We start from the raw sequence: 14,198 nt of genomic DNA on the forward strand, positions 1-14,198 counted from the left end.
ATCAGAGAGATAGCAGAAACATTAGGAGTGGCCAAATCAAGAGTTTGGTACATTCTGAGGAAAGAAGAATGCACTGGTGAGCTCAGCAACATAAAAAGGCCTGGACGTCCGTGGAAGACAACAGTGGTGGATGATTGGAGGATCCTCTCTATGGTAAAGAAAAACCCATTCACAACATCCAGACAAGTGAAGAACACTCTCCAGGAGGTGGGCATATCATTATCAAAGTCTACAATCAAGAGAAGACTTCACGAGAGCAAATACAGAGGGATCATCACAAGCCGCAAACCATTCATAAGCCTGAAGAACAGAATAGCCAGATTAGACTTTGCTATAAACATCTAAAAAAGCCAGATCAGTGCAGGAAAAGCATTCTTTGGACGCATGAAACTAAGCTTAATCTGTAACAGAATGACGGGAAGAAAAAAGTGTGGAGAACAGCTCATTATCCAAAGCACACAACATCATCTGTAAAACATGGTGGAGGCAGTGCAATGGTATGGGCATTTATGGCTTCTAGTTGCACTGGGTAATTGATGATGGGACAGAAGACAGAAGCAGCTGGATAAATTCTGCAGTATTTAGATATATACTGTCAGCCCAGATTCAGTCAAATGCAGCAAAGTCGATCGGACGGCGCTTCACAGTACAGATGTACAATGATCCAAAACACATTGCAAAAGCAACCCAGGAGCTTTTGAAGAAAAAGAAGTGAAATATTCTGCAATGGCAGAGTTAATCACCTGATCTCAACCCAATTGAGCATGCATTTCACTTGCTGAAGGCAAAAATAAAGGCAGAAAAACTTGCAAAGAGCAACTGAAGGGAGCTGTAGTTAGAGCCTCATCAGAAAGGAGGAAACCCAGTCTTTGGTAATGTCCATGGGTTCCAGACTTTAGGCATACATACATATATATATATATATATATATACACACACACATTATATATATACACACACACATACACATATATATATATATATATATATATATATATATATATATATATATATATATATATATATATATATATACACACACACACACACACACACAGCCTGAGGGCAGCAAGCAGTTAACAAGTTAATACATACCTGAATTACTTTTTTTCAATTTGTTTAGTTTTAAATGAGAGAGAGGGGGGGGGGGGGGGCAGAACATAGCACTGAAGAACCATAAAATAGAGTGCTGCATGTTGTGATTTTCAATGTGCGTGCCACACTCAGCCTGAGCTCGAAAAAGAACATAGAACTCATCACTTCATGCAGTGCTGTTGTTCTGAGTGTGGCTTTGTTCTGAACAGATCCTATGACCCTGGTCTTCTCATTTTTTTTACAAATAAACAAAAAGTATACAAGAGGAGAGATGGGTTGTAAAACTGCCCTGTGTATTTAGAATAAGTCTTCTGGTGGCTACACAATGAGAAAGAAAAAAAACATGTGCTTCAGCTTCAATGTCTCCTCACCTAGCTGACAGCCGGCATTCCAGAACGGCTGTGGGTTGTAATTGCTGGAATCCACTCTGTAGGATGAAGGGTAGATGCGAGAGAGCTGGTGCTGGTTGAAACGAACGAACTGCGCTGGCTTCTGCTGAAGGATTTGATGTGCTTTTGTCTCGCTAAATGACGAAACCTGCCAGCTGCAAGATACTGTGCAAAGAAGAAAAAGTCAAAACATGTCACGAGCATCACTTCAAGTAAATGTATTCTGGTACAAGGTTGTTCCTACTGTCCTGTCAGAATAGTAGGGTGTGAGAAATGTTACTATGCTGGTCAGGAACTATAATATAAACACTACAGAATAACAATGGTCTAGAATAGTTTGTTATGTGGAGCTGGAACCTCTGTCCCCATTTCCTGTGTCTAGAACATTTTCAGATGACCTTGACTCACATAGGTGGTCTTCAAATGTCTCCTCGTACTTAGAAAATGTACTGTATTTTCTGGTTAACTCCCCCTTCTAAAGTTGGACACCAGGTTCTAGAAAAATCCAGGCTGTAGGACAATTATTCCTGGATTGGGAATAATTCAGCCAGGCTTCATTGGTGATAGAAAAGGACTACAGGTATGGTATTTGCATTAAGCAATATTTTTATAAGCAGCACAGTGTACTTTAAAATACTGGTGTCCCTTGCCTTCATCAGCCAGTTTATGTAAAAGGTAAATTTAGCTCTTTATCATACAAACAGAATAAACGTCTCTCCTTATATGCCCCAACTGGACAACACATGGGGAAAACCATGTGCAGTTATGATAAAACCATCTCCAGATAAAACTTTAATCTCCAGATCAGGAGAGGATCAGGCTTAGATCTACTTTAAGGAAAAGGCAATGGCAGCAATCCATCCTTTAGAGGATAGAATGATTCTGGGTGATTTAACTGTGCACAGCACAATTTTGTGTTGACCACAAAGATGTCTAGTGCATTTTGACACAATTCTTGAATAGTGCTTGGAATGCAGATAATGTACTTACTACTAGCAAACATTTTCCAAAGTTTTTTTTGCCCATTGTGTATTGTCTGTTTAGCGATCACAAATTCCAAATCTTACCTATTAAAATGTCACAAGATTACGGTTATCTTAACCATGGCAGATCACAGTCATGGTCATAGCATAGAAGAGTGAATATAGAATTTATGTATATTTAGCACACTCTAGTCAGGGCTGGCTGTATTATCGTAGGTTCTATTCCCTATTGCATCACGGTGGCCAGGCACACAGGAGTTTCTCGGTCTCTTCACTAACTAACCAGGTTAGTGTCTTTTTGAGATTTATCGTTCAGGAAAACTTGGATATGAAATAGGGTGAACCTTGGGAAACTTCAATAGAGGACTCTTTGTAATAGCAGTTAACCGTCTCCAGATAGTCATCCAGAGCAGAAAATGTGAACATACAGCATATCAAAGGGATCCCACACTGGAAACAGCCCTGAGCCAGCAATCTGGAGCAGTCTCTCAAAGAAGAGGTAAAGCAGCATAAATCATTCTATGATCTCTTACTCTATGGCCTCTACTCACTTTGTCAATGTATACATGAATGGCTCCTTTCAGTAAACATCAGACCCTGCCTCATGAGTCTCCAGGCCAAATCTTTCTCTTGACTATTCCCCACACTTTAGTAGTAGGCCTCGAGCTCTCCTCAAACCAGGGCCCCAAAAAAACACCTTCAGGCCTCAGCAGATAGCCCAGGAGGCCAGGCAGCCACTCCAGGCTGAGTCTCTCCCCACCAGGGCAATGGATCCTGCTGCTTTAGGCTCCAGCGTATCTATGCACCTCAGCCCCCCTGCTGGTCACTCTCTCGACCATGGATTGCCTGAGGCTGCATGAATATTCAGCCAAGGGTCTGCCTCTCCCAACCCACTATATTCCAGAACTCACTGAAATGTATTTTGAAGTATGTGAACCTGCAGCCAGCAGAACCCAGAACAGTCAGCAAATCCTGCTCCACTGGCCACAGAAGAGCCAAAAATGAAATTTACTGAAACCCTATTAGCAGCCTAAGAGAGTGCTACATATAGGAAAGAGAAGGGTGTCCTGTAGAATATAAGGGAAGGGTAAATAACAAGAACAATAATTTAAAGAACTTAATCTAATTGAAGGTTAGAATTTTTTTCTGAGGGGCAGTTGAACTAGCTAAATATTTGTGTAACCAAACACTTTTATATCCCCCTTCCTTGCGTAGAGAACTCTTGGATGTGTACTAAGGAGTGCCTAGTACATAAGTTCATCTCACTTAAAGATTAAATCCACCCTAACACTAAAATCTACAGACATCCATGATCTAAGACTAACCTATCTAAAAGAAGAAATCACTGAAAGAAGAAATGACTAAACGTACCTTTTTTGAAGCCGATCCAGTCCGTGCTACGCTGAGCTGTTAGCAACGGCTTCTCTGTGGAGGCGAGTGCAGAGGAGGCAGCTGACAACGGAAGCTCCATAGTAACTCTATGGGTGTTGTCACTTTCCATTCTTTTCACAGCCGTTGTTGGCTGTGTCCTCTGCAGAGCTTCTGCGTCTGGAGACTGGACCGGATCGGCTTCAAAAAAGGTATACATAATGACTTCTTCTTTACAGGGTTAGATAGGTTAGTCTTCGATCGTGGATCCCAGGAGATGTAGCAATTTTAGTGTTAGGGCAGACTTCCCCTTTCAACGATTTTTGAAACATTTAGTGGTTAAAAGCATCAAATATACTCAATGTGTTTCAGGGGAATAAAAGCCTCCTCCTTCTTCAGGGCTTAGACAGTCACGCAGGAAAGCACTAGTCTTAAACACTGGTACCTTACTGCATGCTCAAACTCTGAAAAAGGGGAATGCTTTTTCCCCCCAAAAACATGTTGGCTGTATTTGATGCTCTTAACAATTAAAAGGTTTCAAAAAGTCCCTTAAATTAACTTTTGTATCAGGCAGGCACTCCTCAGTACACATCCAACAATCTAACAATTGGCGAGAGCTACCTTTGTCACTAGGATCCATTGGTGGATCCACGGTCACGTTCCTTTGTCACAGTAGATCCGTTGGAACCAAATTACACTTCTGTCAGTATAGTGCTATCTCACATACATTTTGCAAAAATGGAGAATGAACATGCAATCTAGGACTCTAGTAGGCTGTGGTGCAAAAGTTTAACAAAATGTGGTTTTTCACAGTCATGATAAAAGTCATATCAGTTGGATTATCCTTGTATGTCATTTCAGGCATGTAACATGCCAACTTCAATTACAAGTTTTAGATTTGTCTTGGATAGGAGGTTGAAGGGTTCGAACCTTCGTTAGGCTTTTATTGCCACAAGTGACCTTATTGAGGGAATTTTCCTTCAATTTTTATCAGGACAGGAAGTGATGTTAAATCTCTCCAATACAGACATGGGTAAGGGTTAGAGATTTTTAGTGCGGACTTTGCCCTCCTGTCTTGATGACAACCATAACCCTGGTTTTCTTCTACAAGTGTCACTGGGACAGGAAGTGAAGGAGACTCATTATCATGGTCAATTACATAAGTAAAAATCTGACATTTTAACTCTGTTTCCAAAGTACCCAAAGCAAAAAAAAAAAAAAAATTATATATATATATATATATATATATATATATATATATAATTTTGCTGAAGTCAGGCTTTAATAGAAAGGACCTTTACAGAGTAAATTTGATCCATTTAGCACTTGCAATGGTTTGCAATGGCTGCCACTTACTTTCTGTGTCCACATCGTGGATACCAACTGACTTTGTGTATTTCACCAAATCCGACAGCGCCCTGGAAAGCTTCATGGTCTTCTTTTGCCTGTTCATCCTAAGAGACAAGAAAGATTATTCATTATCCAGTATAAGGTCTAAAAAAGTTGATAAAGCAAAAAAAAAAAAAAAAAGACAGCAGATGATGTCTTTATACCTGCTGTAATGTAGAGACGCTCTGGCCAAGCTTCCCGTCCGCTCTAGGCTATCATCACCTTCTTCTAAACTTGAACACTTTTTAATACGTCCACCTTTTTTCTATAGCATAAAAAAAAAAAAACACCCTGTTTAGGTTAAACATTTTTATTTTTATTTTCAAATCTTTCTTTTCAATTCAGAATGAGCACAAACTTTTCCTTAGAAGTTTTGAAACTGGTACAAATTAATGTAAAGGAGAATATAAATGGCTAGTCCAACACAACATACCATTTTTGGTAGCTACAGGAGAGTTAAACCACATTACAATTTCATCATAAGGCATAGGTGTATGCAGCCTATTGCATTAGGGTATGCACCGCAAAGCTCAAAACACACATGCGTGTGTGTATGTATACGGTGTCAGTAGGGCAGTGGACATGTCAGTAGATCAGAGGTCGGTGTCAGTAGATCAGAGGTCGGTGTCAGTAGATCAGAGGTCGCTGTCAGTAGATCAGAGGTCGCTGTCAGTAGGGCAGAGGTCGCTGTCAGTAGGGCAGAGGTCGCTGTCAGTAGGGCAGAGGTCGCTGTCAGTAGGGCAGAGGTCGCTGTCAGTAGGGCAGAGGTCGCTGTCAGTAGGGCAGAGGTCGCTGTCAGTAGGGCAGAGGTTGCTGTCAGTAGGGCAGAGGGTGGTGTCAGTAGGGCAGAGGGTGGTGTCAGTAGGGCAGAGGGTGGTGTCAGAAGGCGGTGTCAGAGAACAGTGTCAGCAGAGCAAAGGGGAGTGCCAGCAGAGCAAAGGGGAGTGTCAGTAGAGCAGAGGCGAGTGTCAGTAGAGCAGAGGCGAGTGTCAGTAGAGCAGAGGCGAGTGTCAGTAGAGCAGAGGCGAGTGTCAGTAGAGCAGAGGCGAGTGTCAGTAGAGCAGAGATTAGTACCAGTAGGGCAGTAAACAGTGACAGTAGTTTATTTTTATTTATTTTTATTATTGCATGTTTTTTTACAATTTTCATTTTTACGTTTTTTTTTTTTTTTTACAAATTTTCTCAAAAGCCCTATTGGGAAGCTTTGGTGAAATATCAGAAGTTTAAACAGACCCGATTCCTTACTTTTGAGAAGGGACTGAGGACAGAGATTCCCCAGTTCCTTTCTCTGCAGCCTCAGCTGCACTAGCAGTGAATGAATGGAAAGTGCTCTGTGTGCACTAGGCAGTGAATGAATGGGAAGTGCTCTGTGTCCTGTTCATTCACAAACTTAAGCATAGTAAACCGTTTACAGTGAGTGATCCTTACCGCAATCAACAGGTTGCCAACCCCCGGATTAGGGTGTGCCCAGGCACATCTGGCAAACCCAGTGCGCATATCATAAGGCCATGTTACAATAGGGATCCAGTTACTGACGAAAACTTGTCAGAGGCAGGATCACTCCTTTGCTTGCATATGCCACTCTCCTGCTGGCTGGAGGAGCAAAGCGGCACTTTCACAGTGTTTTTAGCAGTTGCTTTCTACACTTTCCAACAATTCTGATGCTGGTGATTTCTTGCTAGAGATAGGATTGCTATTATGACATGGCCCTTAGGGTTTCTATTGTTAGGTTCCTGGGTCTGAAGGCCTGATGTGTCCATAATGGGGGGAGCCCACTCTCCTTGCTAAAATTTGTATGCGTGTCCTATTTTAGACAATGCAGTAGATGAAGCCGGAGCACACAAGGTGTAGACGGGAAAGCCCATAACTCCTAGGTAGGCAGCAGCATTCCCTCAAACACATCAATTCATGCAAGAAAGGTGCTGTTATTTGCATATATTTTTTTTTTTTTTTTTTTACAAAAGCCGCAGAGCCATTAAGGGTAAAATAATACCAAAAGTTCAAACCATGGATTTTATTTTCAACTCTTATTTATTAACACCTCACCTGACATGTCCCCTACTTTTTGCGAATGTAAATCTTGCAAAGAATTTGACCAAAGGAAAGTAAATGTGGTTATATTATCCTTGTGAGGTCTTATTTGTAATTGGTAATTTACTTATTCTTCAGAACAGCAGACATCTTATACAGAAAATGAATTACAAAGCCAGAGGGTAGTAAAGTGGGTACCACATCCTCAAAACTTTGAACAGGTGAAAGACAACTATGTAGACGTTTAAGGGCAGCACATATGAAAATCTCATAGCTTAAGACAAAGTTTATTACTAGATCACACTACCAGATAAAACCGAAAAATATTAGCCCTATGGTTTGTAAATGTAAAACTCCTGTGCTTATAATGCCTTGATAGCCCTGGAAAACAAACATCAGTACAAATGTACTACTATGTTTCATGGTGCTATCCTCAGCAGTTCATAGTGGGTATGGTTCTTTGCGTTTCACAGCCAAATTGGTTTTCTCAGGAGCAAGGTACAAAATAAAGTACAAAATGATAGGTAAAATGATAGAATTTTTTAATAATTAAATATAATTTGATTTCCAGATTTTTTTTTTGTACTGTGCTCCTGACCTTGTACTGTGCTCCTGAGGAAGCAGCTTCAACTGTGAAACGCATAGAATACATTCAAAATACTAACAACATACAAAGCCAAATCACAACTCTGCCTCAAGCTACACCACCAATCTTGTCTCCAAATATCACCCAAACTGTTCCTTTCTGCTCCTCTCAAGACCTCCTGCTCTCAAGCTCCCTTGTCTCCAGAACTTCTCCAGAGCCTCTCCCATCCTCTGGAATGCTCTACCTCATCTGTCTGGCTATCTCCTCCTTTGGCTGCCTTTTGGCGATCCCTGAAAACTCATCTCTTCAGGTAAAGCTATCACGCCTCCAACTAATATTTTTTTTCTTCCATCAGCTCATTCCTCACAGTTACAAAATTTTGTATCACTTGCTCCACCCTAATAGAGTGTAAGCCTTTTCTGAGCAGGGCCCCCTTTATCCCTCTTGTATTTTATTGTATTGTAACTGTACTGTCTTCCTTTTATATTGTAAAGCACTATGTAAACTGTTGGCTCTATATAAATCCTGTATAATAATAATATTAAAATCAAAACTGTCATGAGGTACTATAGATAGCACCATGAAGACATCATAGTACGCGTCAAATTTTGTACTGATATTTGGTTTCCAGTGCTATCATGGCATATGAAATATAGGAGTATTGTGTATATAAATTATAGGACCAATGTTGTTGGTTTTGTTCTATTCTAATGTGATCTAATAATAAACTTTGTCTTAAAGTAGAACTATAGGCAAAACATTTTTTTCATTTTGGATAGAGCGAGGGAAGGTTTTAACCCCTGTCTGATTTATTTTTATTTTTTTTCACCATCTGTGTCCCATTTATGAGATTTCCCTTCACTTCCTGTCCCATAGCCAAACAGGAAGTGAGTTCAAATCCTTGCAAATTAGGGGGAATGCCTTGAGGACCCCCAGGTCACCAGAACTAGTGTCCCCGTTTTCCCTTTATTACTTTTCTGGGGACAACCCAAAATTTGGGATAATCTTTTACTTTCACTTTTAATGATAATGGGAAACAGGGACAAAAAGAGAGGGCGAAACTCACTATTGGGGGCACAGACAGCAATGAAAACCGACAGGGGTTCAAATCCATCTCCACTCTATCCAAAACTAAATAAAACGTTTTGCCTTTAGTTATACTTTAACTTTAAAAAAAAAAAAAAACATATGTTGCCTTAAAAGCCGAAATAGTTGTCTTTCTTTTGTTCAGACATTTTATATCATCTAGGATAGACTACCTCCCAATGGAGATATACTGTTCCTAACCCTTACCTTGTGCTTAGAAAAACTTCCCATCAAGGAACGACTGTGACGCTTGTTGGGGCTGGGCTCTTCTCCAGATTCCAACTCTTCCTCTGTTTTACTCTGAAAGACAGATATCCCTGTGTTAAGCCTCATACACACGATCAGATTATCGGACTAATTTTCTTTAGTTTTTTTTGTTGCATGCAATTCTCATATGGAAAGTGAAGAGGATCCTTTCATATGAAACTTCTCGTACGACAGAATTCAACTTCAGAAGTGATGTCATGTGTTGAATTGTTTTGTATCTGTTCTTTAGTTTCCGACCATGCGTAGCCTTGCTCTTATGATTTTTTTCAGATGAAAACTGTACTAATTAAACGAAAATCAGACGTTGTGTTCACGTACGATAAAAAATGCATAGCCTGCACATCCAGTTATTGGTCTATGAATCTTCATACATCGGCTGTGGAAAGCACTGTACTAACGAACTGAAAATGGGCAGATCGTTTGTCGGACGAAATTTTACTTCCAATTTTCTAGGGATGCACCGAAATGGAAATTCTGGGCCGAAACCGAAACCGAAAATGCAGGATGCCCTTGGCCGAAAACCGAAACCGAAAAGGACTTTTTCCCCCCCAAATGATTTTAAAATAGATAGAACAGGGGCATACACCAGAAACAGGCAGCAACGTACACCTGTTGCTGCCACCCTGTCACAGTATATGTACTGTGATGGGTTGGCAAGTGCTTAATTTAATTACCAATGGTATTTGTATTATGCAGCATCAGGGGGTTAATGTATTGCCACTGCTGGCCACTGATGCATTAGTGACCGACCAGTGGCAGTTAATTAACCCCTTTGTGCTGCATTAGTGCAACCAGTATCAGTGTTAATTAACATTGGATCTTTAACCCATTTTCAGCTGAAATTAAATAATAAGCCCATTTTCGGCCAAAAATTTTGTTTGCCAAAATTTCGGTGCACCACTACAATTTTCTTATTCTGTGTATGGGCCTTTAGTCTGGACACATGCAACATTTATTTTCTTAGAAAAGAAAATGAACATTTAATGGCTAAATTGCTTAATTCTGGAAGCACAACGATAGCAGCAATGCATGGTTCCCAACTATCCCCGGTTTCGAGGGACTGTCCCTGATTTGGAACAAAGTCCCTCTGTCCCTCCTCATTTGTCCCTTATTTTGGTCTTATCTATATAGTTGAACTATTTATCTTTCAAAAAGTGTTTCCCAGTGCTAAACCTTTCATCCATTTTTTTTTTTTGCAATAAAAAGCTTTATTGCAGAAATTATCAAATACAAACATTAGCTTCATAACAAAAATAGTCCAATGCAAATTAGAGCGTATTGAAACATGGATAACATATAAATGTACACGGAACAGGTCAAAGAGGTGCAATAAATAACAAAACATAAGGAGGTATCATAACTGCAATGACCGGACCATGAAAATGTAATACATATCACAAGAAATAAATGCCGCGTAACCGCGGCCACGGCGAGTAAGCCGTGAAAAAAGAAAGAGAAGGGGGAGAAAGAAAAGAGTAGAGTGGGTGGGCGGGATAAGGATCAGGGTAAGGATGGGATGAGTGTGCAAGATCATGGGGATTATAGGAAGGGGGCTCAGTAACCGCTTTCATATTCACATGAAGAGCCAAAAGTTTTGAACCATCAGTAATGGTAAAGTTCAGACTTAATGGGCATAGAATCTTTTGAAGGTATCAGAAAGTGTGAATTCTAGCCAGTGTCGCCAGGTTTTGTGGAACGCTGAATCGATTTCCTTTTTAATAGCAATTATCTCCTCCATCTCATAAAAAATCTTAACTCTGTCAATCCATTCCTTTATAGAAGGCCCAGATTGGGCATTCCAATGTAGAGGAATGACTGCCTTTGCGGCATTAAGCAAGTGTCTAGCAAGGGATCGTTTATATTTCCTGTAGGATACATTATGCACATGTAAGAGACAGCAAGCGGCATCTAACGGTAATTTAGAGTTGGTAATGAATTTTATAAGATGTATGACCTTACTCCAGAATTCTTGTATGATCGGACACTCCCACCACAGATGCAAGAAGGTCCCTCTCTCCTTTAAGCATCTCCAACATCTGTCTGATATCTGCGCGGACCACACCTTAAGTTGCACTGGGGTGATGTACCAATGTGTCAAAATTTTAAAGGAAGTCTCTTGCACTCTCGTGCTTAAGGAGCACTTATGTGTGAAGACACACGCTTTTTCCCATTGCTTGTCGGTAATGGTGCCATTTAAATCTTTCTCCCACAGTGATTTGTTTTTGTCAGGCAAGTCCCCACAAGGCAGGTACAGCCATTGGTATGCCTGTGAAGTAGTTTTGGTGCGCGGTGTCTGTCCGAGGCAGATCTCTTCCAGAGCTGTTAGAGGGGTGCTAAATTGCAATTTGGATTTTGCGTTACGGAAAAAATTATGAAGCTGCAAGTAGTTCCAAAAGGAAAGACAAAAATCTTTGGGTTGAAGATTGTTAAATTCTTCGAGAGAGAGCAGCCTACTGCCAGACACACAGTCAGCAACTCGTAACTGCGCCCTGTGGTGGTCCCCGTCTCCGGACTTAAAATCAAGGCCCGGGGTGAAATCTGGGTTGTTTGAAATAGAGGTCATCAGCCCAGATTTGGTAATCAGATGATGTTTGGTTGCGACCCGATTCATGATGTCCAGGGTTGTGGATATCAAAGGGTGCTGTTTAATTTCTGAAGGGTAATTCTCAGGATTTGTCCAAAGGAGGTTTTGTGTGTGGAAATTAGTGCAGTCTCTTTCTAGGGCAACCCAATCTTTTTGTGATAAGTGACAGTGCCAATCTACAACTCTTGTGATGTGAGTGGCTTGATGATATTTAGCAAAATTTGGCAAACCTATACCTCCGCTACGCTTGGAATGTTGTAGGAACTGAAGTTTGATTCTCGGTCTTTTATGCGCCCATAAAAATTGTCTCTGGATGGTGTTAAGTTTACGGAAAGAACCTGATGGGATCTTGATCGGCAAAGCATGGAAAAGATAAAGTAAGCGTGGGAGAATTACCATCTTCAAGATAGCCGCCCTCCCAAACCAAGAAAAGTTCTTTGTATTCCAGCTCCTAAGATCTTTACCAATATCCGCTAACAATGGAGTGAAATTGGCATCATAAATCATGTCTGTTTTGGGTGTTAGCTGAATACCTAGGTATTTCAAAGACCCAGGCACCCATCTATAAGGGCAGTTGGCACGAGTTAAGGATTTAGTACTTACAGATAATGAAATTCCAAAGCCTCAGACTTCGAGTGATTCAGCTTGAAATTCGAAAGAAATCTGAATTTTTGGAAATGTAGATTAAGGTTAGGGATGGAAATATGCGGTTGGGTAATATAAAATAAGTCATCGGCATACGCCGAGACCTTAAATTCTCTGTCTCTAACCTGAAACCCATGAATTGCATTGTCTGCTTTAATATGTCTAATTAGCGGTTCCAACGCTAGAATGAATAGGATGGGCGACAAGGGACAGCCCTGTCTCGTCCCATTTTTTAAGTGTAAGGGCGTAGAGAAAACATTGTTAACCTTAACTCTAGCTATTGGGTTAGTATAAAGTGATCCAATCCAACCCATCATGTCCCCCAACCCGAGATGTCAACAGGTGGCAAGGAGGTAGTCCCACGCCACCCTGTCGAAAGCTTTCTCGGCGTCGGTGGACAACATCAAACACTCCAATCCTTTGGTCTTAACAGCGTGGAGTAAATTAAGGGATTTGATAATATTATCGCGAGCTTCGCGACCCGGCATAAAGCCAACCTGTTCTGGACCTATAATGTTATGTAGTAGAGGCCTAAGTCTGTTTGCAAGAATTTTCGCCATGAGTTTAACGTCTAAATTGGGTAACGAAATCGGTCTGTAGCTGGGGCAAAGAGTCGGGTCCTTGTCTTTTTTGGGAATAACCGTTATGTGGGCAGTCAAAAAATCAGGAGAGGGACGTGTCAATTTGGAAAGGTCATTCAAAGCCTTGGTTAGGGGGTTCACCAGTAAAGGATGTAATAATTTGTAATACTGAGAAGTTAGACCGTCCGGTCCAGGGCTCTTACCACACTTTAAAGAATCAATCGCTTGTTGGACCTCCTCCCGTGAAATGTCCTTTTCTAGAAGGGCAATATCTACTTCTGAGAGACAAGGAAGTCCACTGTCGTTAATATATTGAGAGATTAGTTGTTCTCTAGAACCTGAAAGGTTAGCTGGGCGGGTCTGTTGGGGAAGATTATATAGGGTTTCGTAATATGAACGGAACGTTTCCGCGATAAATCTGGGATCGTGTATTTTGATGTTTTTCCTGTTTCTCATAAACGGGATATGTGAAGCCGATTGTAGGTCCTTAAGGGCTCTAGCAAGAAATTTGCTGCTCTTATCACCGTGCTCGTAATAGATAGCTTTGCTGAGATAGATTGATCTTTTGGTTTTGTTATTAAGTAAGTCTCTCAAATTTTTCCTAGATTCAGTTAGCTCTTCTAAGATGGAACCGGCCGCAGAGAGCTTATGTTGCGCCTCTAATTTAGCGATTTTGGAGACCAAATCGTCCAACAACCTCTCTTTCTCTTTTTTTTTCCTTGCTCCGAATTTAATGAATTCACCTCTGATGACGCTCTTGTGAGCCTCCCATATTGTCAAAGAGGACAGCTCAGGAGAGGAATTTTCTCTGAAATAATTAGAAATATCATCCTCAATTTCCTTTTTGATAACTGGATCGAGAAGAAGCGAAGGATTCAGTCTCCAATTAAAGTCAGGTTTGCACTTAGAATCAGTATTGAAGGTGATAGAAATGGGTGCATGATCGGACAAGACTATATGCCCTATCTTTGCTTCTACTAGATCGGGCAGGTCTCTTTGTGAGATCATAATCATATCAATTCTAGCACATTTGTTATGCGGGGCAGAGTAGTGGGTGTAATCTTTGTCCGTCGGGTGTAATGCCCGTCATGAGTCCACAAGGTTAAGGGATCTCAACAGATCTTTTATTTTTTTGAGTTTCCCATATGCAATACTTGTTTTGCCCATGGAGGTATCCCTCAACGGTTCCAGGGG

The 14,198-nt window shown here is 40.9% G+C and overlaps 1 protein-coding gene across 5 annotated transcripts in view; it reads right to left on the reverse strand.

Moving 5' to 3' along the window:
* Positions 1–14,198, reverse strand: part of PLCH2 (phospholipase C eta 2) — a 1,017,756-nt gene that overhangs the window by 90,374 nt on the left and 913,184 nt on the right. For all 5 annotated transcript variants that reach the window (XM_082273768.1, XM_082273764.1, XM_082273765.1 and 2 more), the window contains 4 exons: positions 9,135–9,227; positions 5,389–5,489; positions 5,192–5,289; positions 1,467–1,649 (listed from right to left, as the gene is read on the reverse strand). In XM_082273768.1, the coding sequence (XP_082129894.1) occupies positions 1,467–1,649; positions 5,192–5,289; positions 5,389–5,489; positions 9,135–9,227 (475 nt within the window). The remainder of the gene's footprint in view (positions 1–1,466; positions 1,650–5,191; positions 5,290–5,388; positions 5,490–9,134; positions 9,228–14,198) is intronic.

This window comes from Pelophylax lessonae, assembly GCF_965119305.1.
Source record: "Pelophylax lessonae genome assembly, chromosome: 12".
In the NCBI taxonomy this organism is placed as follows: Eukaryota; Metazoa; Chordata; class Amphibia; order Anura; family Ranidae; genus Pelophylax; species Pelophylax lessonae.